General features: G+C 36.1%; 4 protein-coding genes across 4 annotated transcripts; 1 reads left to right on the forward strand and 3 right to left on the reverse strand.

Annotated features, from left to right (window-relative positions):
* The first annotated feature begins 1253 nt into the window (after window positions 1–1253).
* Window positions 1254–5693, forward strand: LOC117919861 (GTP-binding protein YPTM2). The gene is made up of 8 exons (XM_034837139.1): window positions 1254–1267; window positions 3022–3094; window positions 3899–3946; window positions 4044–4091; window positions 4529–4600; window positions 4698–4853; window positions 4965–5068; window positions 5308–5693. The coding sequence occupies exons 1-8, from the start codon at window positions 1254–1256 to the stop codon at window positions 5402–5404; spliced, it is 612 nt and encodes a 203-aa protein (XP_034693030.1). The 3' UTR covers window positions 5405–5693.
* A 1476-nt stretch (window positions 5694–7169) lies between these two features.
* Window positions 7170–9789, reverse strand: LOC117919850 (pentatricopeptide repeat-containing protein At4g16835, mitochondrial). Its single transcript, XM_034837130.1, has one exon. The coding sequence runs from the start codon at window positions 9671–9673 to the stop codon at window positions 7679–7681; it is 1995 nt and encodes a 664-aa protein (XP_034693021.1). The 5' UTR covers window positions 9674–9789; the 3' UTR covers window positions 7170–7678.
* A 2584-nt stretch (window positions 9790–12373) lies between these two features.
* Window positions 12374–18414, reverse strand: LOC117916125 (RGG repeats nuclear RNA binding protein A-like). Its single transcript, XM_034831988.1, has 7 exons — window positions 18036–18414; window positions 16079–16397; window positions 15874–15939; window positions 15609–15741; window positions 13676–13831; window positions 13522–13578; window positions 12374–12877 (listed from the first exon to the last, which is right to left on the reverse strand). Exons 1-7 carry the CDS (start codon window positions 18220–18222, stop codon window positions 12704–12706), a joined length of 1092 nt encoding a protein of 363 aa, XP_034687879.1. The 5' UTR covers window positions 18223–18414; the 3' UTR covers window positions 12374–12703.
* Window positions 18415–22909: 4495 nt separating this feature from the next.
* On the reverse strand, window positions 22910–24760 carry LOC117916973 (phospholipase A1-Ibeta2, chloroplastic). Its single transcript, XM_034833234.1, has one exon. The coding sequence runs from the start codon at window positions 24651–24653 to the stop codon at window positions 23067–23069; it is 1587 nt and encodes a 528-aa protein (XP_034689125.1). The 5' UTR covers window positions 24654–24760; the 3' UTR covers window positions 22910–23066.
* Window positions 24761–25113: the final 353 nt, after the last annotated feature.

Here is a 25113-nt window from a genome sequence, read left to right on the forward strand (position 1 = left end):
TTATTTTTATTAAAATTTTGAATAATTTGTCATGCTTAAGTAGTTATAAAATTATATTTTTCAAAAAAAAATTATTTATTATAATATTTAAATTCTCAAAGCTAGCAAATGTTTTTCCTATTTTCAAAAGAGGAAATAAAAGAATTCAAATTTATTCTAATTTTCAACAAGTATCATATCCGATAAAATCCATAACCTTAAAAAATTTTAAATATTCGTTTTTTTTTTATCAAAATTTTAAATAATTTGTCATGCAAAAAAAGAAACATCAAAGATTCCAAACATAAATTAATAAAAAAAAAATTAATCAATTTATAGAGAAGAAGAAACACATATAAAGAAGTAGAAGACGAAAGAAAAAATAAAGTAAACCTGATCGAAGATGTAGAAGGGAGTTTTCAGAACCTAGTTGCAGCAAACAATGACGAATCCTAGATCCAACAATCAAAATGAACATCCAAAACCCTATAAATTAGAAATTGATTTTTTTTTTAAATATCATGGAAGGTTTAATTGATTCAATTTGGAAGAATCACTTGTTGCATAGAATTGGATGATGAGTGGGTCTCTAGCTTTGCAAAGAAGATAAGAAGTGGATGATGAATGGATCTCTACCTTTACAAAGAAGATAAACATCGGGTTTGAAGAACAAGATAAGAGGGTAAAATAGTAATTTAGGTTATTTTATATTATCAAATAGGTTTAATGAATCAGAATACCACCTACTTTTAATGAATGCAAATCCGACTCATAAGTTGAATTTGATTTCTGACGGAATAATTTTTTATTTCATTTCCGCCTTCTTAACATTTATCCAAACATAGGAATAAGGGAGAAAATGAATGAGATGTCCATTCCCACTCCCTATTCCCGTGTACCAAACACCCCCTAAGAGAAGAAAAATCTTCAAGGAAGAAAAGGCAGGGTAAATTGTAAATTCGGAAGGAGAAAGGCCAATATGGTAATTGCAGAAGAGTGGGCAACACGTGGCAAGCATGAATTCCTTGTGGCTACGTCACCTCTCTCCCCACCTCTTTTTCTATTAATGAGTCCGACATTTTCGGGTCATTTTAGAATTCGGACTTTCGCTTCAAATCTCTCTCTTTCTCTTAGCCCTCTCCTGCTCTCGTCTCTCATCCCTCTCTCACACGTCACGATCCAGATTCCGGCCACGTCCTTGCCGGAAAACCAAAAATCTCCGGCATCCCCAACCTTACCTATATCCTTATAATCGGTTTCACCGCCACTTAGCCATGAATCCCGAGTAGTAAGTCCGGTTTATCCCCAAATAGGGAGCCCTTTGAAATCGGTTGTTTTTCTTTGAATTATGTTTATTTGTCATGGAACTTGTATGGATCTGCTATGATTTTTTGCGTTGAGATCGTGAATTTGTTCGCTTCGTGCTTGTTTTTTGGTTTTTGTTGTTGGCTTTGATGATTGTTGGTGTTATGTAATTTGGTTTGGCTTGGTCGACCAGATCTAGGGGCCTTGGTTGCAGATCCATTGACCCGTTTAGGTCAATTGTGTTTGGGGAAATCGGGAAAGTGCTTTTTTATGAATTGATTCGTGTCTAAAATCGTGTTCTTTTTGGGACTTATTGTGAATCTCTTATCTGATTGCTGGCGAAGTTGGGTAGGAAGATTTTTCATCTAAATTCATGAAACTTTTTTGACTTGGTTAAGAATTTTGATCGATTAATTCAAAGGTATCGAAGGAAATAAAAAATAAAATAAAATTCAGGGGTTGATATTGATAGTGGATTGACAATTTGGGGAAAGCTGGTTTTTTATTTGTTGGGGGGACCGGTGGTGTTCATCAGTTTTGAAAATGAAAACATTGAATGTAACACAGGGTGTTTATGCATATAAATTTGAAGGTGCAGGCTAAGCCAGAGTTATTGGTGCATGCATGTAATTGCATTGAGGAGATGCACCTTGTTAAGAAAATTAAGATTTAAATATATGGTGGAATTGGGATTTGTTCTAGGTTAACTATGGATACCTTTGTCATGTAGCCATATGGGGGATATTTACGAGATCTTGGTTTTGTTTTTTCTGTTGTTTATTCACCACAAAAAGTATAATATCATACATTCTAGCTATTTGGTTGTATTTGTACTAGTTATTTATGTCTTTATGAATGAATAGGATGTAGGCTTCTGTAGCAAGTTTTCTGGTCTGTCATAGTTGGGAGTTCTTTCTGCAATGCAATTGCAGGGATTTTATTGTTGGAGTTTTTTTAGAATTGCTGAAGAGACCTGGTTGGCCTTGCTTGGTTACACATGTTTAGCTGAGTGTCTTTTGAACATGTTATAGGTGATCCATCAAATCATTTCTAGAAGGCATAGGCAGGTGGGGCACATGGCAGGGTTCTAGCCCTTAATTTGTTGTATCTCATTTAGTTTTATGGGTAGAAAATGATATGATGGTTTGAATAATTGATGATTTCAGAATTCAATTTCAATTTAATCCCTGGTTGGTCTTAAAATTCATTAAGTATATATATATGTAGTTTACAATAATAATACACTAATTTGGCATCTGTGGATGAGTTCCATTCCTTTTACCTGTTATACGGAATTGGCATATAAGTTGTTCAGACAGTTTTTCCATGGAATGCAATAAATTCAAACAAATAAGTAGGACGACTTAAAATGTGCATATCAGTTGTTACTAAAGTTTTGGAGTACAATTTTTAAAAAAGGTTTTTTAATTTTTTTAGTTTTTGAAATAAAATCTATTGAGGCTTCACCTCTTATAGATTCATATGAGGGTATGCGCATGTACACACATGCATATATAAAGTGAGAACAACATGAAAAAGGAGGAAGAAGATGAAGAATAAGATAGAAAACAGATAATATGATAGGTTTTACTTGTTTTTTTTCTTTTTGTCTTTTGATTTGATTTCATTTCTGGTTGAAATTTGACCTATTTATACAAGGAAGATTTTTTTCTTTTGGATCCTTTTTCCATTTTACTTGAGATCATAAATAAACATCCTCTTTGCGCCTTTTTGCAGTGATTACCTTTTCAAGCTTTTGCTCATTGGAGATTCTGGTGTTGGCAAATCATGTCTCCTCCTGAGGTTTGCTGTAAGTTTTTGGAATATCTTTTAGTTCTTTTCCTTTTCTTTTTCTTTTTTCTATCCATTTTTTTAATAATATGGTTTGTAATGGCTTTTGCAAATTGGGTATGAGTTTTCCTCTGGTCTGATTTTATATAATTCCTTTAATTATCGGTTTTGTTTTACTATTAAGGAAATACGATTTTATATAATTCCTTTAATTATCAGTTTTTGTTTTACTATTAAGGAAATACGATTATGTCTTCTAAAAAGCTTATTAAAAAAAAGATCATGTCTTCTGAAAAGTTGTAATGGTGTCCATTTGAGGTGGTTATGATGTAGTTTTAGCTCATATTAGCATCTTCGTTAAAATTAGCTTTCTAACATATTTTATTCAAGGGTTATTATCAGAAACTTAATTATGGAAATCTAACCCTTCATCCTTTTTTTGGCCTCATTTTAACAAAAATGCCCTTGTTGTTTTCTTGTAAAAATAACCTTTTTCTTTTAAAACATATTGTAAATACTTGAAATAGTTAAGGGCATTTATGTCAAAAATGAGTTACTCTTCAAACAAAAATATGGAAAAGGTTAATTTCACAGTTATGAGGATTATTTCATCCCTTTTAACCAATTAATTCTCTATTCAATATGACCAACTCAGTCTACATGTAGAAGTTTGCCAAATGAAAACAATTCTTTTAGGCCATTTCTGATTAAGCGTGCTTCAATTGTTTGTGTTGTATTCATGTGATTGCTTCATTGGTTTGGGGTTTCCTCAGGTGAATTCTTCTCTTTCCTAACCATTCTTTTTTTTTATTTTCTAATCCAGGATGATTCATATCTCGAGAGTTACATAAGCACCATTGGGGTTGACTTTGTAAGAAATCATTTTCCCCCCCTTTGGTTTTGATTTCAATTTTTTATTTTTTGGTAATTGTATAGAACTAATCTTATGCTTATTTTCTGTGATATAGAAAATTCGCACTGTGGAACAGGATGGAAAGACCATCAAACTGCAAATTGTAAGTTTTTGAATTGCCTATAATTTGCTTTGTCTATTGAGGTTATAGATTGCATTTCCAGTGTTAATGTTGCTTTCAATCATAAGCAAACTGAAATATCAAGATGTGTATGTATAAGCTATTTCTGGGGCATTTTGAAAGTTTTCTATGAAAAAAGGTCGAAATTGGTAGGAGTCTTTATTCTTCTTCTTTTTTTATATATACTACATGCACACATGCATAGCTATTTATTTATTTATGTAATTTTTTTGGTCAGTTGCATCTTTTAGCAATGTCACGTCTCTTTTTCTGTTTAATTTTTTTTTTCCTAGAATATCGTAATTTACACATTGTGGACGTTGAAAATGTTAGGCAGTTCTGGAATCAGTGTCAACTGCTTTAAAACATTGTTCTGTTAACAAATTTGATAAGCCTTCTGCTTTTCTCTGGACATACAGTGGGACACTGCTGGGCAAGAACGTTTTAGGACGATCACTAGCAGCTACTATCGTGGAGCACATGGAATTATTGTGGTTAATCATTTGAGTTCTTTCTTTGCATTTATTGTTCCATTTCTGAGTTTCCTTTGTGCAAGCAAGTAGTTTCATATGGTTGCTTTTCTGGTAGGTGGTTTATGATGTGACGGATCAAGAAAGCTTCAACAATGTCAAGCAATGGTTGAATGAAATTGACCGCTATGCGAGTGAGAATGTAAACAAGCTTCTGGTCGGAAACAAGTGTGACCTCACAGCAAACAAGGTTGTGTCTTATGAGACAGCCAAGGTAATAATGACAATCAAAAGTTTCTTCTTTTTCTGTTTTTCCATGGATGAAAATTCTCTACTAATTAGAGTGCTAGTCTCATCACAAAAGCCTTTGTTTTCCCATTTTCAGGCATTTGCTGATGAAATTGGAATTCCTTTCATGGAAACAAGTGCCAAAAATGCCACCAATGTAGAACAGGCTTTCATGGCCATGGCTGCTGAGATCAAGAACAGGTACTGTATTGGCACAACTTCACTATTATTACAACTATGTCATACTAGGGAATAAATTAGTCGAACACAAAACATGCTTTTGCTTAGAATTACACTTATTTATGAAATTACTCATTTTTTTTATCCATTTAATTTGATTTTTACAATATAAAATCTGCTGTAAGTTCTGGTTAAGTTTGGTTTATGCTTTCTCAATGATTATTAACTGAATTTGCATAACTTTTGCTGTGAATCTGCAGGATGGCTAGCCAACCAGCCATGAACACTGCCAGGCCTCCAACGGTGCAGATCCGAGGACAGCCCGTCAACCAGAAGTCTGGTTGCTGCTCTTCTTGAATGGAAAAAAGTATTGGTTGGGATGTGATGCCTGTGTTTGATCTCCGTGGCATGTAAAATTAGTTGTTTTTAATGCTCTGATATGAAGAAGACTCTTCCTCATGATTTCTGTTTCTTATCAGTTTCAGCACTTTGTTAAAACTTCCATTCTTTTCAATGTAATTTGATTTTAAAGAACTGTCTGTACAAATTAGGAATGCCGGTGAATAGCAGTCATTGCCTTTATTCTGTTAACGCTTTCTGCAACAGTGATCACAGTCTAAATAACCAGGCACCTATGATTCTATTATTCGATTTATGAGGTGAGAGTCTATCCATCAGTGGATTATTATCCAACTAGAAAGGATTATAATTTCTCAAATTTTCTGGTTTGAGGGTGATATCGTTTTTGATGTGGGTCAAAATGGAAATTGTAGGTTGCCACGGCCTGGGATTATTTGATTGGATGCTCTTTATGCGTCAGTGGGAATGTTGAATCTCATTCCCATGCGCATATGCCTAATTAAGTTAGGCATTTTGGTGTGGCCAAGGGCTGTACGCATTTCTTAAATAAATCAATAAATGTGCTCTGGCATAAAATACGTAGATTCTTCTACCATTTATTTGAATGGGGAATTGCTCGGCACACGATCACGGTTGAGGCAGTAGGAGTTGAAATATGCCACTACTTCCGTGTATGATCACTATCCTCCTTATAATCAGATGAAACTGGTTGGAGCTAACTGCATTACGCAAATCCTACCAGTACCAGTAATCAACCCTCCCTGGAACGATGAAACCCTTGTGGTATCTCTCACAATGAGACAATCCCCCGGAAATCCCTGGTAATAGGGGTGTTGATTTCCCGACTGGCCTACCTCATTTCTACCAGCAGTCAAATCTACAGAAGATGAGACGGTACTTTGAATGGGATTACGCGGCATTTGTTGAAATGGGAAAGTTTAAGAAGGTGGGCGCCTTCGTGACCGGTTCAGACTTGGACAGCCTCCTTGTTTTCTATATTCATTTTCGTCCTTTTCAAGCTGGCCCATCCCTGCAAAAAATCCAAGACTCAGAAAACCCCGCCAAATTCTTGTCTTCTTATTTGTCTCAACAAGGGTCCCTACAACTTAGGTCCACTGAGAAGTCCTCGAACTCCCAACTCCCTTATATATATATATATGGTTTAGAAAGTAGCACACATAAACCAATTATAATGCATATAAATCAACCATTCCAAGTTTGCCCACAGAAGGTACAACAAAACATTATCCCAATCCTTCGAGAAACACAATTCTGCCTCAGATTCAACCAAGCAAAAATATCTATGAGTTTATATGAAATCCTTGATTTAGCATGCCCCCTTGTGGCATACTCATGCTTCTGCTTATTATTGGCTTTCACAAACATGTATCTGTATGATTGATATATTCAACAAACTAACAGAGACCCCAATTTGCTAGGTTGCATCTCAAATTATATAGAATAAGAATGCTTCTCAAGACCAAACCCAGTGTAGGTTGTTAATTAACAAAAAAAAAAAAAAAGTTGAAGGCAAAGATGGTAAATAAGATTAGGTACTGCCATGCCATATGTTTATCACAACTTTCATATGAATAAACATTGGACGAACCAGTGGACTGGTGGAATTCTCAAGAAATTTTGAGTGTCTATAAGGATAAGCATAAGAACTGGACTAAAACTATAGCAGGTGAACATTTGCAGCAGTGGTATGGAAGAAGTCGAAGAGGTTAAATAGTCGTTCAATGATATTGAAAAAGGAAAATTTAAACCCAAATTTAAGTAATACTCCATTCCAGAAGATGGCTAAGGAAAAGTTTCAATGTAATATTCTATATAATGTCATTTGGACTGAATCATCCTTTATGTACCAATAACAGAGCTTCTGGACATCCAGTGAAAAAGAAACCATTCCATTGATACTGGAAGGAGATTATTTCTTTTTGCATAGCATTTGTGAGTTCATTCTAAGGATTTCATGAGATTATTGCCTGATAGCTTCATACTCAGAAATACTCCATTCTGCAGCCTGGATTAGAGCCTTCAAATGCTATGGGAACACAAATAAATGCGATTCTTTGTGTGACATCCAAATGCACCTTTATAGTTTCTCAATTGGCAGTTTGTTCAACTTGGGACTGAAAAGTGATTGCCTTCTTGTCAAGGAAAGAGTCCTCAAGAGAGATTCTTCACAGCCAGGGTATACTTCTATAGTTTTACAACCATTTGAAACTTGTTGGAGAAAACTTCTCAAGGTACTTACATTATGCAAGCCTACCAGTAATCACCACAAGAGCACTCCCCCTGCCTGAAATGATGAAACCTTGTAGTATCTCTCACTATGATTACCCTCCCTTCTATCGCTGATATGTACTTTGTTGCAGAGTGGCAATCTCCACATACTCTCAAGTTCTTGAACACCCGAATTGGAGTCCCTAATGGCATTCGGATTAGCCCATAAGCAATTGCCAGTTTCTCACTGTGCCTCAACAGTATCTGTTTTTTCTGCTCTTCACCCACATCATGCAATGCATATTCAAGATCTGGAACATACCCTGCCAATCTCATCTTCCTCTCCAATTCATTTAGTTTCTCATGTATAAAAGCCAATTCTGGGTGAATCCTATCACCTGATCTGAACTCATGAACCACACTCTTTACCTCGATCCAACTATACCCAGGTGTTTTAATCACCTTGTTGTCCTTCATTGATCGCCGAACCATAGCAACATGGTCCCATCTGTTCATTGCTGCATAAACATTAGCAAGTTGAACGTAACCAGCTGCACTCTCCGGATCAAGATTCAGCAAATTCTTGGCAGCAAACTCAGCAAGCTCCAAGTTCTTGTGGATCCTACAGGCACCCAAAAGGGTGCCAAATATGGCAGAATGTGGTTTAAAAGGCATTTTCTTTATCAAATCTACAGCTTCAACTAGCTTCCCAGCTCGACCAAGGAGGTCAACCACACAGGTATAGTGGTCTGGCTTAGCTTCAACTCCATAATCCCTCACCATTGAATTGAAATACTCAATACCAAGATCTACAAATCCTGCATGGTTGCAGGCTGATAAAACTGCAACAAAAGTGATCCAATCTGGTTTCATCCCCTCATCTCTCATCTTATCAAACAAATAAAGAGCCTTTTCACCTGCCCCATGTTGAGCATAACCAGAAATCATTGCATTCCAGGTCACGACATCTTTTTGCGGCATCACAAGAAACAATTTCCATGCATCCTCTAAATCTCCGCACTTACAATACATGCTAAGCAATGAAGTCCCTGCAGTTATGTTCGACGAGACTGGAGATTTACATATGAGCTGGTGAACCTGTTTGCCCAACTTCAATGCAGATAAATTACTACAACCCAGTAGAACACTGCTCAAGCTCGATGGATTTGGCCTAAACCCAGATTCCACCATCCGTTTGAAAAGCTTCAAGCCATTTTCCGCTTGACAATTCTCAGTGTACCCTGCAATCATAGCATTCCATGTCACCAAATTTTTCATGGGCATCTCCTCGAAATATTTTTCTGCCAATTCAATCTTTCCAAACTTCATAAACCCAGTAATCATTGCAGTCCATGCGACCACACTCCTCACCGGAGCTACCTCAAACAGTTGTTTTGCCAAATCCAGATCCCCTGACTCAACATAACCCGATATCATGGCATTCCAAGAAACACTATTTCTCACTGGCATTACCAAAAATAACTCGCGTGCTTGGTCCATCATACCATTCTGTGAAAAACCCGATATCATGGTGTTCCAGGATGCCGTGTCCTTAACTGGCATTTGATCAAAGAAAAGCCTTGCGGATTCTACATCCGCGTTGTGTAAATAACAAGCTAACATGATATTGTATGAGAAAATGTCTGGTTCTGGAATTCTATCAAACAGTTGGCGAGCTACTTTAATTTTCCCTCGCCTGTTTGAATACCCAGCCAACATTGAATTCCATGTAACGGTTGTCTTAACGGTCATGCTCTCGAAAACTCTCAGAGCAGAATTCAAATCCCCGGATCGAATGTGGTTGGTGATCACTCTATTTGAAGAAATCACGTTACTGGATTTCTGTTGACCGAACGGTGTAGAGGGAATTGAATCCGGTTTTGGCAGAGGATGGGGAAGAAATGGTTCTCTGTTTGGGTTGACATGTGGGTTTTGGATAGCGAAGAAAGAGAGAGAACGGTTTTGGTGTTTGGATTGCGAGAAAATTGCAAGGAAGAGCAAGGAACGTTGGTTTCCAGGGGTCCGAAGACAAAGCATCAGTCATGATATGGTGGAAAAGGAAGAGACCTTTGGGTTTTTATAATTGTTTGGCCGCTAATCATGAATACCCAAAAATCCTATGCATTCACTAAAAAATGATTGAGTGATGTTATAGTTTGTTATTAGAAAATGCTAAGGTAGTGTATTTGTACCTACAAAGTCATTAACAGTATAAACAAATAAGATGAAGGTATAAAATATAAATTAACATAATTAAAGTACAAATAATAAGACTTAAAAATAAAATTTTAAATTTAAGTTAGGGATACAAACAAACGAGATCAAGGAATAAAAGTACAAATAAATAAGATTCGAGTAAAAATAATGAAACTGGATAATAAATAAATGGTTTGCTCACTTGCTACCTTCTTTGGATGTGGCAGCTGTTTCTCAAGCTCCCTCTCCAAAATCGAACCCTAATTCTCTATCAACTGTCAATATCATAGTAGGCCTTTATCCTACCATCGAAAGTTGATAGGGCAAAAATTTGAATGATGCGTCATTGGCACGATGGTTGTACAATATGTCAAGTTATCATGAATCATCAAAGCAATGGTTGTACAATATGTCAAGTTATCATGAATCATCAAAGCAATTGGCACGACGGTTGTACAATATGTCAAGTTATCATAAATCATCAAAGCAACGGGCAAAGCTTGCATCAGCCTTTTATCTAATAAATGCATCCCTTCCAAAAGTCAAGGTTTGTTGCACTTGATTGATGGTGATTTTTCAATAAATACCCAAAAATGTACCATTAAATACTTTTAACCGAAGCATTTGTTATTATAATTAAAAGTGTTTAGAAAGTATCTTCTTGTGATTAGCCTGCTTAAGTTTTGAGTTACAAAATAATTTAGTCAATGATTATATCACCAACTCTAGTGAGAACCTTTTCTTTACAAATACAGTTACAGAACCATTGTTTCAAGGTTCACTTTCTTTTCATGGAGCTAACACTGGCTTTCGTCCAATTGCCCCAGTGGTGGCTATGCTTGCCAATCTAGAATCTGTCTATGATTCGAATTAATATCTTGACTCCAGGGCAACGAATCATGTGACTCCAGATATGAGTAACTTGGGGACAAAGTCTAAATTCACATGACAAGATAGACTCTTCATCGGGAACTGGAGTAGATTTCCATATTCAACACGTTGGGCACTTTTCTTTTCCATAACAATTCAATTCTAAATTTCTTCTTTGAAAAATTTGTTGCATGTTCCTTCAATAACTAAAAATCTCTTTAAATGCCTCTAAATTTGCTCAGGAAAATAATGTATTCTTTGAATTCTATACTGATTTTTGTTTTATCAAAGATCAGGTTTCCAAGGATGTTCAAGGAGAAAAAGGAGACTTAAGCATGGTTTGTATGTGTTTGATGCTTCCCAAGTCAGTATTCCTTCAAAGTAGCCATTGTCTCATCCCCCGGAAGTTCTTTCAATTGTATTGAATCCAACTTGTTTGTAAACACTGGTCAAGTAGTCAACTCGGTTTCAAATTCTTGTAGTTTTCTCACTTGTGGCTCTAGTTCTTCTGATTTTAGTCTTTGGCTTCTATAGATTATTTTTCCCTTAGAATTTTTGTTTGTTCTTGTTTTCATAATTTTCGACCCTAATACGCTCCAATTGATCATTTGAGAGTTGTGTAAAATGTTAAATTTTTGGCTTTTCAAGCTTCAAATCCATATGTGGCTTGTCCCATAAAATTCACAGGTTACTTCTCATAATTCAATTCAGAGTTGATATTAATTTCTTCCAATTTTAATCATCTTCCTTTCCCACATGAACTTTGTTGACTTATCTTTCACACGATTGCATTCTCTTCAACCATTGTCATAGCTTGTTTAGGCTCTTTCATGCCCATGCCACGTTTTGGCTTTGCCCGACTCTTATCATCCCCCACAAATCTCAAATCCATGTTAGTAGATTTTATGGGTTAAAAGTGCTTTAATAGGTTCAGGTTCGACAGGTCGGGATCATGTCAATGAATTGTCCATATCAATTTGACCTAAACCATTTATTAAGATCATCTTAATATACGATTATTAATGTGGTTCGTTGAATAAATTTAAAATATTTCTGAACGGCCAAATTTAACCGATCAGATTCATCCAAGAAATTTATATTTCCATATTTGAAATTTATCAAATATTACATCTTCATCTCTTCCATTTCCAACTTCTCCTTGGGAATCATTTGTTGTTACTGGGCATCGAAATAGTTATTAGGTAACCACTCAGTCCAGTATATCAAAAGAGTTCCTAAATTAACACTAGTAGGCCTAGACCGTTTGTAGAACTTAAAATCATCACCCTAATTAATCGATGAGAAAATATTTTCTGTAATGCAAAAATAACAATAATCTGGCAAGATAAAAAAGCTCCAATGGGTAAACAAAAAAGGACCGGAAGAACCTAAAGCTAACATCCATCCCCAACTTCCAAATGCAATAAGAAATACAGGTTCAGTGCTGCAATAACTCCACAGATTGAAACCACATACCTCCTGTAATTATGTCAAGACTCGGGGGGGAATGAGTCTTGGTCTTGATCAAAATCCCAATCATTTTTATTTCAAAACATGAGAAATTTTTTTGCCCAAATGAACGATCTTGATTTGCATCAAGGTAGGCAAAACCAAGTTCAGACATCCCACAGGCAAAAATCAGATGAAGGAAACAAAAATTTGTTCCAAATCTAACTCCAAAATCAAAACTGATGCCATTAATTCCAAGATATGAAAACAGCCCATATGCCCTAATTTTAAAGGGAAAAAGAAAAGGAAAAAAGGAAAAGATGTAAGCATGCATGTCAAAAGTCAAGGAAACCATAGGCAGTAAGCCTATGGAGAAACATCTAAAATTTACACTCAAAAGACATAACGGTTAAAATGGTTTTAAATTTTAATACAGGAAATGCCTTTATTCCTGTTGAAATCCTGCCACTCCCGATCACAAGAACGAATTCTCAAACAAGCAGAAACCTAAGAGACATCGAGCAGGAGCAGCAGGCTGCAAGAGCTGACATCTCACTTGCCACCCAATGTAGGGAACTGCCCAGGATCTTCAATGGATGGAGCAGCCACATTGTTGTAGGTGTTGCCTGCAAATCCTCCTCTTGTACCACGGCCACGACCCCTACCACGACCACCATGGTACCTCTCCCCTTCAGCTGGCTTCAGGAACTCATTTATGCTGACAGACTACAACCAAACAAGCAATCAAACATATCATCAACAAAATTGGAATGAAATATATTGCTTCAGCATCTACACCAGGTCATTTTTTTTGTTTTTTTTTTTATAGGTGACCATCTACACCAGGTCATTGCCCCACAAATCAAGGTTTCAGTTCAATGAAAGAGCATAAAGTAAAATTTTAGTGACACAAAATGACCTATTATCAAATTCCCATAAAACACAAAAATGATAATAATAAAATTCATTCATTTGAAGGGTAGGTATAGAAATCAATGCTTTAAAGCCAAACTTCAATGCAAGATTCAATTCAAGTGCAGATCACAAATTTAAATGGATTTGCGTCGCCACATGGCACACAAATGCGTATTTAAAATGAAATGAGAACAAGAAAATCCACCATGCAGGCAAACATAAAATCCCCATGGAAGAAAATGTTTCCCAGTTCCATTGTATCAGAGCAGTAATCTTGCAGGCCCAGCATATAAAATCAACACATGTAAGCTCATCAAAGTCCAGTACAAGTGCCATTACTATTGGACAAACATGCCAGCAAATAAAAAAGAACAATATGAAAGAGAGAAAGTAAATGAGAGGAAATGATTCCATCAACCAATCACATTTATTATCCTTTTTAATCAACCACAAACCTTTTTGGCTCTCTCTTCTTTGTCAGCAAGCTCTTTGCGTTTATCCTTTTCAGAACCCTGAGACGGAGCCAAGTACTTAACACAGTCAATATGCTTGCATTGAGCATCATTAACTGAAATTAGGATACATTCAACGAGAGATATAGAGTTTCACCAGCTTAATGAAGACATCATCATTATCCTTCTTGCTTGAAAGCTGTTGCATGGCTTCAAAGTCTTTGACGTCAACCTTCCTCTCCTCAGTCTTCAGTGCAAGTAGAGCCTTCCTCTTCTCCTCAAGTACTTTCTCATACTCTTCAAGAGTCATCTCCTTATCATTAGAAGGATCAAGGATAGTGCGTCCAATTAGGATCATATGGATGATGAATATGCCAGAAGGTTTTCTGATTCTTAAAAATGCAGATTAATACTGTACAAGGCATGCACCCAGATATCTAAAGTCACACCACTAACAGGCCAATTTTAACAGTTAGTGGTAGTAGGCCAACTTTCTTCCAAGCATAGCTTGGAACCCATATTGCCCAAGACAAAGGCAATATATTATATACCTGAATCATGGGCAGTATATGATCCTGCATGTTGCACACATAGCCATTCAAATATTTATTTTACTATGTTCTTCTAGATGAATAACCCAGTCCTTTTTCCCTGCTAAGGAGAAGCCCCATGTTAAGTTCATTGTAATTTGTTTTTAGTACAAGGACCAATATAATATCATCTTCATTAAATCAATTAGTACACTAATACCACTTTCAGTAAAAAGTTACATGTTATAGATGTACTCTACTTGCATCACACAGGCTAAGGTGGGCACCTCATTGAAGGTAACTTGCATTGAGCCATCAACATAAATAAGGCCCTTCTAAGACTTATGAGTCAAACTCCAGTCTCAAGAAAATAATAATAGGCCCTTTGATTTACAATACCAAAGAGAAAAAGCCCAGGCTACCAAATTGGGTAAGTTTTGTATAAAGATGCCTTCAAAGATCATCTTAGGCTGCTCTAGATTCTGTCACATCTTTATCCAGATATTCAAAAAACATAAGTTGTAGATCATCTCTTTGACTAGAGGCATGAATGTTGGTTCCCATTCTTAACTTCTTATTGAAAATAAGGTTATGTTAAATACAACACAAAATCCGCAACAGATGAATATTTTTGTCTGAAGTTCTAGCTAGAAGAAGCATCTTTCCTTCCACTACTATATTCTATAGTAACAATATGATGGCAAAGATAGTTCACACCAAACTGTTCCATGCCCAGACAAAAGTCATTGAAATTACTGAAGTCTCTGTCTTTGCAATTATAACAAGTTGGACCCAGCCTCTTGTTGTCAGAGTTTTTAAATCTAGAAGAATTCCTAGGCCTCTTGCTGTCAGAGTTTTTAAATCTAGAAGAATTCCCAAGCCTCTTGCTGCCAGAGTTTTTAAATCTAGAAGAATTCCCATTTATTCACACGCTGATGATCAAACATTTTATTTCAGTACCCAATATTTTCAACTATTCAAACATTTTTCTTTTGACATGCTTTAACATACATAATTTCTTGCTGCATAGTTTTATGCCGGCACCAAGGACTGAGGATTGAACCACCATATTAGACACTTGTAGGAAAAAAAAAAAAAAAAGAAGCATTTTATTGTTGTCGGGCATTTTTCAAAGCATTCAAGCCCTGATTATCATCACATACTTTGGCTGTATAATTGATAACCTAGATGACACTGAACTCTTGGCATCACACACGTCTCTGCCAAATTAGAAAATCAGACCAAATGGCATAAATGGTTATAGTAAGTTAAGACTACTCTGTATCCTACTTTAGTTTTCCTTTCATTTACAAACTCCACCTTTATTTTTATTTTTATTTTTGATAACCGTGGATGTCCGGGCCAACAAACTCCACCTTTATTGATTAAATAAACCGATCATCCCTGGTGGGTTTGCTAAGCAAATAAAGGCTGGAAGGAAATTTCAGATAGCTTCTACCAATCATAGGCCTAAGTAGGTCTCAGGTGATTGTAACTCAACTTTTTGTAACAAAGATTTTTTGAAGTGGAACATGCAAAATACTCAAGGAAGACATTTACCTTATCCTCAGGCTCCTTCTCCTCTGATTCATTAACAGGATTCTCCTTGTTGGCATCTGCAGCAATTTCCTCTCCCAACTGCTTCTCAGCACTTGTATTCTTCTCAGTTTCATTGATAGGTTCTTCATTCTCCCTTAATTTAGGAAAGGAGCAAATAAATTCAAGTTAATACATAAATATAGAGCTAACCTCACATGAAGGAACATGATAAAGTTCTTAATTGCTAAAACTACTTTAAGTTGCAGTTGGCAAAATAGGTACTCACGGAGCAATCTCATCAGCAGGAGTTCCCCAGTTCCCTCGACCAGCTCCATCACGCTTAATCTCATTTCTATATAAGAAGGGCACAAAATAGCAGCAAGTATATTAGAAATAAAAAATCAACTATTCAAATCATGACAATGAGTAGCAAAAGTCATCATAATATAATTATAGATATAAAAATGAGCATCATAATTAGAAAAACTAACCCACGCCCAGTTCCACTTCGGCGTTCATATGCCCTACGGGGACGTTCCCCCTCCCCAACCTCTCCATTGCTAAAACCACCACGACGACCACCACCACGGTAAGGAGAACGAGGTCCACCAGAACCACGCCTTTCAGAGGATTTGCCTGTATCGCCCTCTTCAGATGGTCTGTACCCTCCAGAGAATCCATCACTGTTGTTAAGTGTACTTTCATTATTGAATGAGTCTCTGTTCAATCCAGCTCCACCACGTCCACGTCCATAACCACGTCCACCGCCACGGCCGCCTCCACGCCCAACTTCATTCTTTGTTTCCCTCACTGTTCAAAAGAAAACAAACATACATTTTGAAACTTGAGTCAAATGCATATGCTAGTTTTAGATTCCTCTAACACCATAGATTAAAAAAGGGGGTGCCTCATTATTTAAGAAAGCATTTAAGAAAAAGCACCAATAATTAATATAACAGCATATATTCAAAGAAAACTACCAGAACCCAATGATGTCATGCCTCCACCACAAGCCAATTCATATTATAACACACAAATGAATATTTCAAGTAAAACCTAAAATACCAAAAATGAAGTTTAACTTTCTGATATATGTTGTTCACACAAAAAAAAAAAGGAAAAAAAAGTAAAGACAGATGAAAAACCCCATATGAATATGAAATATCCTCAGAGCAACAGTAGTGCAATCACCGACAAAACACAAAGCAGAAACTAAATTAACAATAGAGAGAAGGAAGTGATGAGAATAACTATTACTTCAATGCTAGAATGATATGCTGAAGCTCCATAATTTAGGATGTCAAATGGCTTTGCTTTTGGTTACAAGGAAAACAGGAAAACAAAAGAAAGTAGAACTCCGCCCCTCATTTAAGTTGAAAACAAAACACAATCAAGCTGAGCTTCCTTTTCCTTGAAAAGTAAAATAGAGGAAAACATAAGGACCCTTATCTTTTCCTCAAGAGTTTCTAAACAGTCAAATTCCAAAACTGGGTGTAGTGGAGGGCTCTTTTCAGCATGCAATAGATAAAAGACAAGCTAAACAAACAGGAAGGGAATTAAAAACTAACAAAAGGCAGCTAATTGAAGATGTCTAACAGAAATGAAAGGTTCCAATGTAAGCATTTGGGTTCACAAATTTCACTTTGTTCAAGGACTCCATTAACAAAAGAAAAGCCATATTCAAGTAACTGTATGAAATGGTCTAAATCAGCATCCAAAATTGTCTATACAAAACCAATTGCGCCGATGCCATTACTCGAAAGTAAATGGGATTAGGATAAGGAGTTTATACATCAAATACAGATGATCAAGGCTAGCATAGTTTGAGATATTAATGGGTTGATGGTTTCTTTGCTATGAAATGAAACCATAACAACACGAGTTCAAAAAATATTTTAGTACACCCTTTTTCCTGTTTGTTCGTATAGAATTAACTTTTCCATAAATAAGCCCATTTTTTACTATAGGCTTGTTCCATCAAATAGTATGCAAAACAAAACGTCCACATCAAATACCAAGCATCAACAAATCAATACACAGCCGGAACAGTTCTAAGTTCAGCCCAAATATTCAAGTTTCAAGCACAACAAATTCCAAACCCAAACACAATAGAGCACGCCGTTAAATGATCGGAAGATAAGCTCCAATGCTACAATTCTTAGTGGCAAACATATAGTGCTTAACCGACACCAAGTCTGAACAAAAACACATGCAAACAAAAGCAACCGATAGTCCAGCCACAATACAAATCCCAGAACCATAAAATACAAAGAATCCACACATCATCAGCACTTATCAACCCTTCTTTGGAAACCAAACCTACAACAACCACAAGATTCAAAATCATCCCCTTTCCTTCATTTCCCCCAATTCCGCAACAATCAAATAGATCTATTCACAAAAAGAAAACAAAAACCAGGAAAACTAAACGAATTAAGAAAAGCTCACCAGCCTGAGCCGGGGGAAGAGGCTTAGAGGGCAACTTAGCCGGCTTAGCCTGCTGCGCAGGAGCGGCCTGAGGAGGAGGCGCTGAGGATTTCTTAGCAGGCGCGAGCTTGAGCAGATGAGAAGCAAGCTGAGAGGGGTCGTCGTTGTCGTCATCGCCCAAGAGATCGAAAGGGTTTGTGGTTGCCATTACTTGTTGTTGTAGCTACAACAACTCTCAGACAAAACCCTACGTTTACGACCGTAACAGCAACCACGAAACCCTACAAATTGCTAAACTCCATGGATGGATGGATAGATCTCACAGAACACTGCAACGATGATGACTACGGGAAGAAAAATGATAGTGAAAACCCTAGCCGATGCGGCAGAGCGTCGATAGTGAGCACAACCTAATCTTAAAAACCCTAATGGGTAATGTTACGCTGCGGACAGGTACATTGTCTGTCCTGCTTTCTCATTTGTTCGGGCTTTGATTGCTGGGGTCGGATTTGCGTGGGCCGATAGCAAAGTGCAGTTGTTTGAGAATTTGGGCCTGGTATGGCCCAACAACCAGCCCAAAGCTTTTAGGCCTAAAAGTACACATATTTTGATTAACGTTCAAATTTGAACTTGAGAGGTACTTCACCCGCTTCGCAGATTGAGTTTACTAAGGGCTCATTTGGTTGGGGGGGCAAAACACGATTTGCCAACACTATACTACCAAAGTTTTTTGCTGGTTTGAGTTGAATATAAATGAGTTTTGATCAAATTCATATCGACTTGTATAACCCATTTAATACATAAGTAATTTTTAAGTTAACCCACATAACACGAATTTTACCTAAATTTACCCATTTAATAATCTCGCTATTAACCTAATTATATTTTTAAACCATTTAATTCATATATATATATATATAACTCATTTAAATTTGTTTTTAAATAAATGGATTAATTGAGTTATAAACATATTTAGTTGAGATATTAATTATAAATATATATAATGTCTAATTCAACTTTATTATTAAATACAATGATTTTATTATTAAATTGATTAAATGGGTTACACGAAGTGTAACATATTTAATAATTATATAGTATTTGTATTTGGGTTTATGTTTTTTATATGATTATAATTCATTTTGGGTTTGAATTTATCTATATAGTAGAATATCTGGACTTAGACATAATATGAACACGACTCACCAACACAAATAGTCACCCCTATCTTTTGGAATAACCTATAGTCATAAAATCAAACAAATATTTAGTTAAAAAAATTATTGACATCCAATTATTGCATTATCACTCAGTAGTGTTGTAAAAGTGGTGATGCAATTAACATTCATTTTTCTAATTATATTTTAATTTTGTTGTTTCAATAAACAATTAAATTCGCTTTTCTAATTTTCAATAATTATGCAAAATCTTTCAAATTGTATACCTTCTTTCTACATCCATCATTTTCTTTGTTATTAGAATATGGTTTTATTCTTTGCATTTAAGTCTCGAATCATTATATCTTTATATTATTTTTGTGTACTTTAATATGATTTATTTATACTTTAATATTTTTTTTTATAGTATTTGACAATCAAAATTTAATCATACACATGAAGAACTTAATTAAAAGTTCAAATATGGTTTTGAAAAGTATTATACAATTTTTCTTACATAAATTCTACATCATAAATAAAAATTTTATTGCCCATAACAATATTTAATCATCCAAATACTTAAACCATGGTTAAAATTTTTTATTGCATGTCTAGTATGACATTTACCATTGATAATTTAATTTGTGAATTAATTAATAAAAATAAATGAAATGATTTGAAATTTGTAAATCTAATATATGACACGTTTGAACTTGAAAAATAATTTATTTTTTACATAAATGCCGTAAGACAAAAGCATGAAAAGAAAATTTTAGGCTTTTGTTTTGAAAGTGTTGTTCAAAATAGTTTTAAAAAATAATTTATGAGAATAGTATTTAAAAATTGTTTTACATTGTTTTATAAAATAAAAGTTACTTGAAAATGGAAACATTTTTAAGCTGATTTCTACATTTTTAAACATGTCTTAGAAATAGCTCTTATATGTAATATTTTATTTTAAATAATTTTTCATATTTGTATAATCATTTTTTAAAATATCATTCAAAAACACAATTAAAAGATACTATTTAAAATATCCTATTTCTATTTCTAATAACAAAAAATTGTTTTTTATTTTCTAATTGTCAAACATATATTTTCTTTTATTTATAAAAACAAAAACCTATTTTAAAATATAATTACCAAACAGGCCTTACCCTTCCCCTTCTATTTGCACTTGCTTCTCCTCCAAGCCTCAAACTCTTCCATAAGCCTAAACATATTAGGAAGAAAATTGTTGTTTTAAAACAATAAACAAACAATTATAATAATAATAAAAGTGAAGAGGTAAGGAATTTCTTGTTCAACAAGGGAGAGCTAGACATAAGACAAATTTTTACCATTATCTTTTATGTTATATTTTTTTTAGGTTCCATCACTAATTTCAAATTTCATTGATTAGTAACTTTGAGACATATTTTATATATAATATTTATTTTTTAGAGAATAAATTTAAATTTATAGAGAATTGTTAAACATAAATTTTATAAATAAAAATAAATTTATAGGAATGTTAACCGATAAAATTTGAAACCAATAATAATTACATGTTTTTATACCAAAACGCACAAGATTTGAATGAAATTATTTTTTCTATTTCCAATCATTTTCTTCACAAATTTCATCCAAATGCATTATATTCGAGCTTTTAAACACACGAATATATCAAATCTTTGTTGAAAAAGAAACCCATATCATTGAGAGCAATAATAATGCATTTAACATTAAAAAATGGTTGGCAATGGTAGTTGAGGAACCCAAATGCTGTCACAATGAAAAGGATTCCCTTCTAGTTGAAATTTGAGTAAACACCACAAAAATTTCTTTTATGTTGGATCACAATAGAATATTTTTATCTCCACGAGTAGATGATTGTAATATATTTAAATGTTCAAAATTATTTATGGGCAAATAAGAGATTTAGCTCAAAATGACTCGTATATTTATGAAAAATATGGTTGAAGAAAGTAATTTCAAATCTCAATATCAATGGTTGAAGAACTTTATAAGCATTTCGTAAGCTTAAAAAAAATGTGGGTTTAGATAGTAGTTCATATGAGTGTAAGCTTAAGCATATGAATGTGAATTTGAACTTAATTTAGATCCATATGTTTATAGAGGTTAACTATAAAACCCAACAATAAAAAAATAGTGTATTCCACATATACCCTTTTTTGCAAGGGGCACATCCCATCCACCAATCATCGTTTTCCTTTTTTTTGTCTTTCTTTTTTTTAAGTCATTCATAATTCCAATAACCATTTCGTACATTTATGAAGATTAACCAAAAATAATGTTTTCCACAAACACTTACATTCAAATATCACATTCTATCCATTAATTATCATTATCGCCTTTTTTTCCAAGTCATTCCCAATTTTCATAACTTTTTCATAGGGGCACATCTCATCCACTAAGCATCATTCTCTTATTTCTTTTTAAGTCATTCCCAAGTCCAATAACCATTTCATACATTTATGAAGGTTAGCCAAAAGTAATGTTTTCTACAAACACTTGACGTTCAAATACCACATTTTATCCATTAATTATCATTATCGCCTTTTTTTCCAAGTCATTTTCAATTTCCATAACTTTTTCATAGGGGCACATCTCATCCACTAAGCATCATTCTCTTATTTATTTTTAAGTCATTTACAAGTCCAATGACCATTTCATACGTTTATGAAGGTTAACCAAAACTAATGTTTTCCACAAATACTTGACATTCAAAGACCACATTCTATCACTAATTATCATTATCGCCTTTTTTTCCAAGTCATTTTCAATTTCCATAACTTTTTCACAGGGGCACATCTCATCCAATAATCATCATTCTCTTATTTCTTTTTAAGTCATTCCCAAGTCCAATAACCATTTCGTATGTTTATGAAGGTTAACGAAAAATAACGTATTTCACAAACATCTAACGTTCAAAGACCAGATTCTATCCACCAATTATCATTATCGCCTTCTTTTTTAAGTCATTCCCAATTTCCATAATCATTTCACCAAAAAATTGATTGTTATATCTTGAAAGATAATTATTGTTAATCATAAATGCTCGAATGAAGCAAATTCTAAACCATAAACATCTAAATCATAAATACTTGAATGAGACAAACTTGTTTTAAGGACAGAATGAAACTTTAATTTCAATCAATCTTATTTATAAGTTTCAATTTCTATTTACTTTACTAATATTAAATATATTTTAAATAATTTGGATAAGTGTATTGGGAAACGAGGATACGCAGAATTGGAATACGAAACAAGGTGAGAGCTATGCACTGAACTCATTTTCCCAAAAATTAAAAGCAAATATGATTAAAACCTAGACCAAGCGACAACCCACCACAAATCTCTTAACACCTGTCTCAGATGTGGATGGGGGTGGTTGACAATTGACAGATTCTTGCAACCACCATTCACTGGGTCTTTGTGTTGTGTTTCCCGGAAGAAATGCCATAAAGAAGGCAATGGGCAAAGGTGGGAGAAAGGTCAATTAGATGTGTCCTTATCAGTACAGACCAGGTCCATAACGTTTGCTTAGGTTAGGTGGCCCATTTAATAAAGTAAATTTTGTGCTTTTTCTCCATTTAAAAATCAGTGTTAAGTGTCAACACAGATAAAGTAATGGAAAGGTAAAAGTTGCAACATGAATCCCATGGTGGCTCGATTAAATGTTTTACGTGTCTGATTGTAAACCGTAAAAAATGAGGTCACTAATTAAGGCAAAAATATCAAATAATAGTAGGCTTTATTAAAAAGATGAGGCCAAGTACTATAATCCCATCATGTTTGGATTAGAATTTTGTAAGTTGGTAATGAAATTTGAATAAATAATTGGAGAAGGGGTGGTGGGTTGTACAGGTAATTTGTGGTAAGTTTCCAAGTTTCAGGATGGGCTGGGCAAACAGGGAGACATGGGCATTCTATCCCTTTCAAGATTCAAATTCAAGGCCGGGGCCTTCCTTGTGTACAGTTTTTTCATATTAGAGCCCTGCTCGTGTACCAGCTTTAGTAAACTCCTCTTCGCATTTGGTCTAAATGGACTGTTGGAAGCCAAGAATCCATCCACTAAGTGCAGGTAGGCCTCCAAGTCATGACAACATGCTACGTCGGCATTGGGCTTCAGATAAGGCGATTGTTTGGTGTCCACTCTGAGCTCTGTCCCTACGTGCGAATATGCCCATGGCATCTTGTCCAGCACATTGAGGACTCCGCCCATTTTTGTGTTTCTCAACTTCTGGTCAAGTTCTTCACTTACAAACATTCCTGGGACTCTGGTTATCACGTCCTGAGAATTTACTATACGTAGAGCTTTGACGTTGTTTTGTTTAATGCGATTGGCGAAGCCTCTGTTGCCCACTCGAGGCCCTCCAAAGGAGAAAACCGCTAGTGGGGGCACCTCGAAGTCACAGGTACTCAACTCGTCGGCTACTAACACGGCTAGGGCCGCACCAAGGCTGTGCCCCGTCACTGTGATGCTGAGGGTCTCGCCCTTGTATACCTCCATCAGCCGCTGTATCTCTTGGACCACGGACTCTGCTAGGCTCGGAACGTGAGCTCCACGAGTCTTGTACAGGCTCAAGAACCCGCACTCCACCTTGGGTTGCCCCTGGCCCTGGACTGAGTCATCTTCACCCGGGATTTGGACCAGTAAGTCCCTCATGTTCTCCGCCCATTCTAGACACGTGGCGGTTCCACGGAGGGCGATGACTATGTCTCTACGCCCCATCCTTGCGATCTCCCTTCGGTCCTCGCAGACCGCCACGTAGCCCATCCAACTCGACCGCTGGGTCATCCACCCGAGATCGGGAGCCACGTCGTCAACCCAGTCCGGCAACCCTACTGATGAAGTGGCGTAGAGGCTCTTCGTTACTCTATAGGCCCTATCCGGAAGCGTTACATGGCGAGGAAGGGGAGGTTCCTCCGCTGACATGGCGGGGTTGGAGTGGAATGAATGGTACGCGGCTTGCACGAACTCGCCGTATCGCACCACCTCTCGCCGGAGATTCTCGTCGAGAGGGTCGAGCATGCCGGACCAGTCTTTGCTGCCATGGTACTCGCGCCACCGCCCGCCGAGAGTATTTCTTGGAGAATACTCCTGCGATTTCGATAGAAGCCGCTGGAGGCGGTTCATATGGCGCGGCGACATTTCCTCTGTCGCCTTCATCTCCGGCCAGAGTCTGGCCAAGCTCAGGCCTTCTAACAGACCTCTTCCCTTGTTCTCTGGCAACCCATCACTGGAAATTTTCTCAACTGGTTGGGACAGAGGAGGCTGTTCTTGCTTCTGAAGCAGTTTTTCAAGGTTGGAGAGGTGAAGCCGAGTCAATTCGGTGTTTGCGACCCTTTGCAGAGGCTTTGCAGAAGGAGGACGCTTGGTTAAAGGGTTCAAGGGCGATCCACTACATTTAAAGCTGGCACGCCTCGCCTGAAAGAGGTGGAGGTTCTGAGCCGGGAGCGTAGCACCAATCTGCATGGAGAGAGGGGTTTACTGGAGAAGACAGAAACGGCGTCCTTCGCCCCAGAATTGGAGAGTCAATGGGATATTGGGAGGAGATCCAGCTACCAGTTTAAACAATTTGGATTCAAATGACTCCCGAAATGGATATATAAAGGAGATTTTAGGGGAATGCCATTGAACTTGTATTAAATTACAACAAATACCACAGTGGTCCAATCCGTGGAAATCCGGAAGCTGCCTGAAGGCGGGGGGAAGGGTACGTGTGGAATTGAACTAAGAACTGACCCCTTCTCTCTATCACATGAAATTGAATTCGCTGATTCATACTTCAGAAAAGTCTGCTACATGGCACAGAACCGCTACCTAATTTCATACTTCAATTTGACTGGAGGGCCCTCTCACTTCTCCATCCTTTTCGCCCCAAAAATTACAACTCTACCCTTCCTTGCGTTGAAAGCGTTACTTGACGGCTCGA

This window comes from Vitis riparia, chromosome 1, assembly GCF_004353265.1.
Source record: "Vitis riparia cultivar Riparia Gloire de Montpellier isolate 1030 chromosome 1, EGFV_Vit.rip_1.0, whole genome shotgun sequence".
Classification (NCBI taxonomy): Eukaryota; Viridiplantae; Streptophyta; class Magnoliopsida; order Vitales; family Vitaceae; genus Vitis; species Vitis riparia.